The sequence below is a fragment of the Octodon degus genome, unplaced genomic scaffold (assembly GCF_000260255.1).
Source record: "Octodon degus isolate 3935 unplaced genomic scaffold, OctDeg1.0 scaffold00085, whole genome shotgun sequence".
Classification (NCBI taxonomy): Eukaryota; Metazoa; Chordata; class Mammalia; order Rodentia; family Octodontidae; genus Octodon; species Octodon degus.
The window spans coordinates 4516646-4517728 of record NW_004524661.1 but is presented as its reverse complement, the minus strand read 5'-3'; the positions used below and the strand labels follow the sequence as shown (position 1 = coordinate 4517728).

At 33.6% G+C, this 1083-nt stretch overlaps 1 protein-coding gene across 1 annotated transcript in view; it reads left to right on the top strand.

Moving 5' to 3' along the window:
- Positions 1-1083, top strand: part of Dock2 (dedicator of cytokinesis 2) — a 478084-nt gene that overhangs the window by 90626 nt on the left and 386375 nt on the right. The window contains exon 22 of the mRNA XM_004637060.2: positions 256-390. Within this exon, the coding sequence (XP_004637117.2) occupies positions 256-390 (135 nt within the window). The remainder of the gene's footprint in view (positions 1-255; positions 391-1083) is intronic.

The window sequence follows — 1083 nt, the reverse complement described above, 5'->3', positions numbered from 1 at the left end:
GCCTGGTTTTCTAAGTCAAAAGATTTTTTTATAACTACTTTTTCTTTCAGTGGCTTTTTATAGACAGGAAGTATTTGTTCGTTCCTTGTATTAAATACATTTTTAAGCAGTTATATTTATGCTTGCAAACAAATAGTGAGCTTGGCTATACTATCACCTTTGACCTCTGATTGAATGCCTTATAATTTACTGAGCAAATTAATTACCAAGCTGTGAGCTAGAAAAAGATGTATTTGGAAAATATTATCCCCTCAGGAAATTGATGACAGTGTTGAAGACTTACTTGGATACTTCCAGCAGAGGGGAGCAATGTGAGCCAATTCTGAGGACTCTGAAAGCTTTGGAATATGTGTTCAAGTTTATTGTTCGGTCCAGGACATTATTTTCACAGTAAGTACCTGTTATGTAAGAATAATTGATTATCTCTACAATTCCTTGGGTGTAGAAATATTATTTTTATCATGGGAGAAATTCTTAAAAATTGTACTCAGCTTTTGATTAAAAAAATAAAAATCTAGATCCAATCTAAGAGTTAAGAGCATGTGGTAATTGTATGCTCCAAGATCATTTGGGAAAAGAAAAGGAATTTAGCATGTAGCAGCTCTTTTTCTCAGAATGAATGTGATTTGTGATTTGAGGCTCTTCTGTGTTTCATCTGACATTCTTCATTTGATTGAAGATAATTTTAAGCAAAGTTTCCTGAAATCTATATTTAATACTAGAGGGGCTGAGAGCAGGAGAGCATAACTATAGGAGTTTGGCTTTTTTTTTTTTTTTTTTTTTTGGCTGTAGTAGGTTATGCCTGCAAGTTGACCTGACATTTTTAGTTGACATGTCTGTCCTTGAGATCCCAGTACCAAACTGGTGAACATCTTAATTACCTTAGGAGACTTCAATGATTACTATTATAGCAGTGAAGTATCTATTTAAGGGGCTCTGGAGATGGAAGCACTCAAATGTGACCTAGAAAAGAACAATTTATTTTCATCTTAGCTTTAAGGCAAAGGAAAACAAAACAAAAAAAAGTTTCCTAAGAATTGAGTTCCTTGGAGTTCAAGGATACAGACATCCATTTCTAGATGA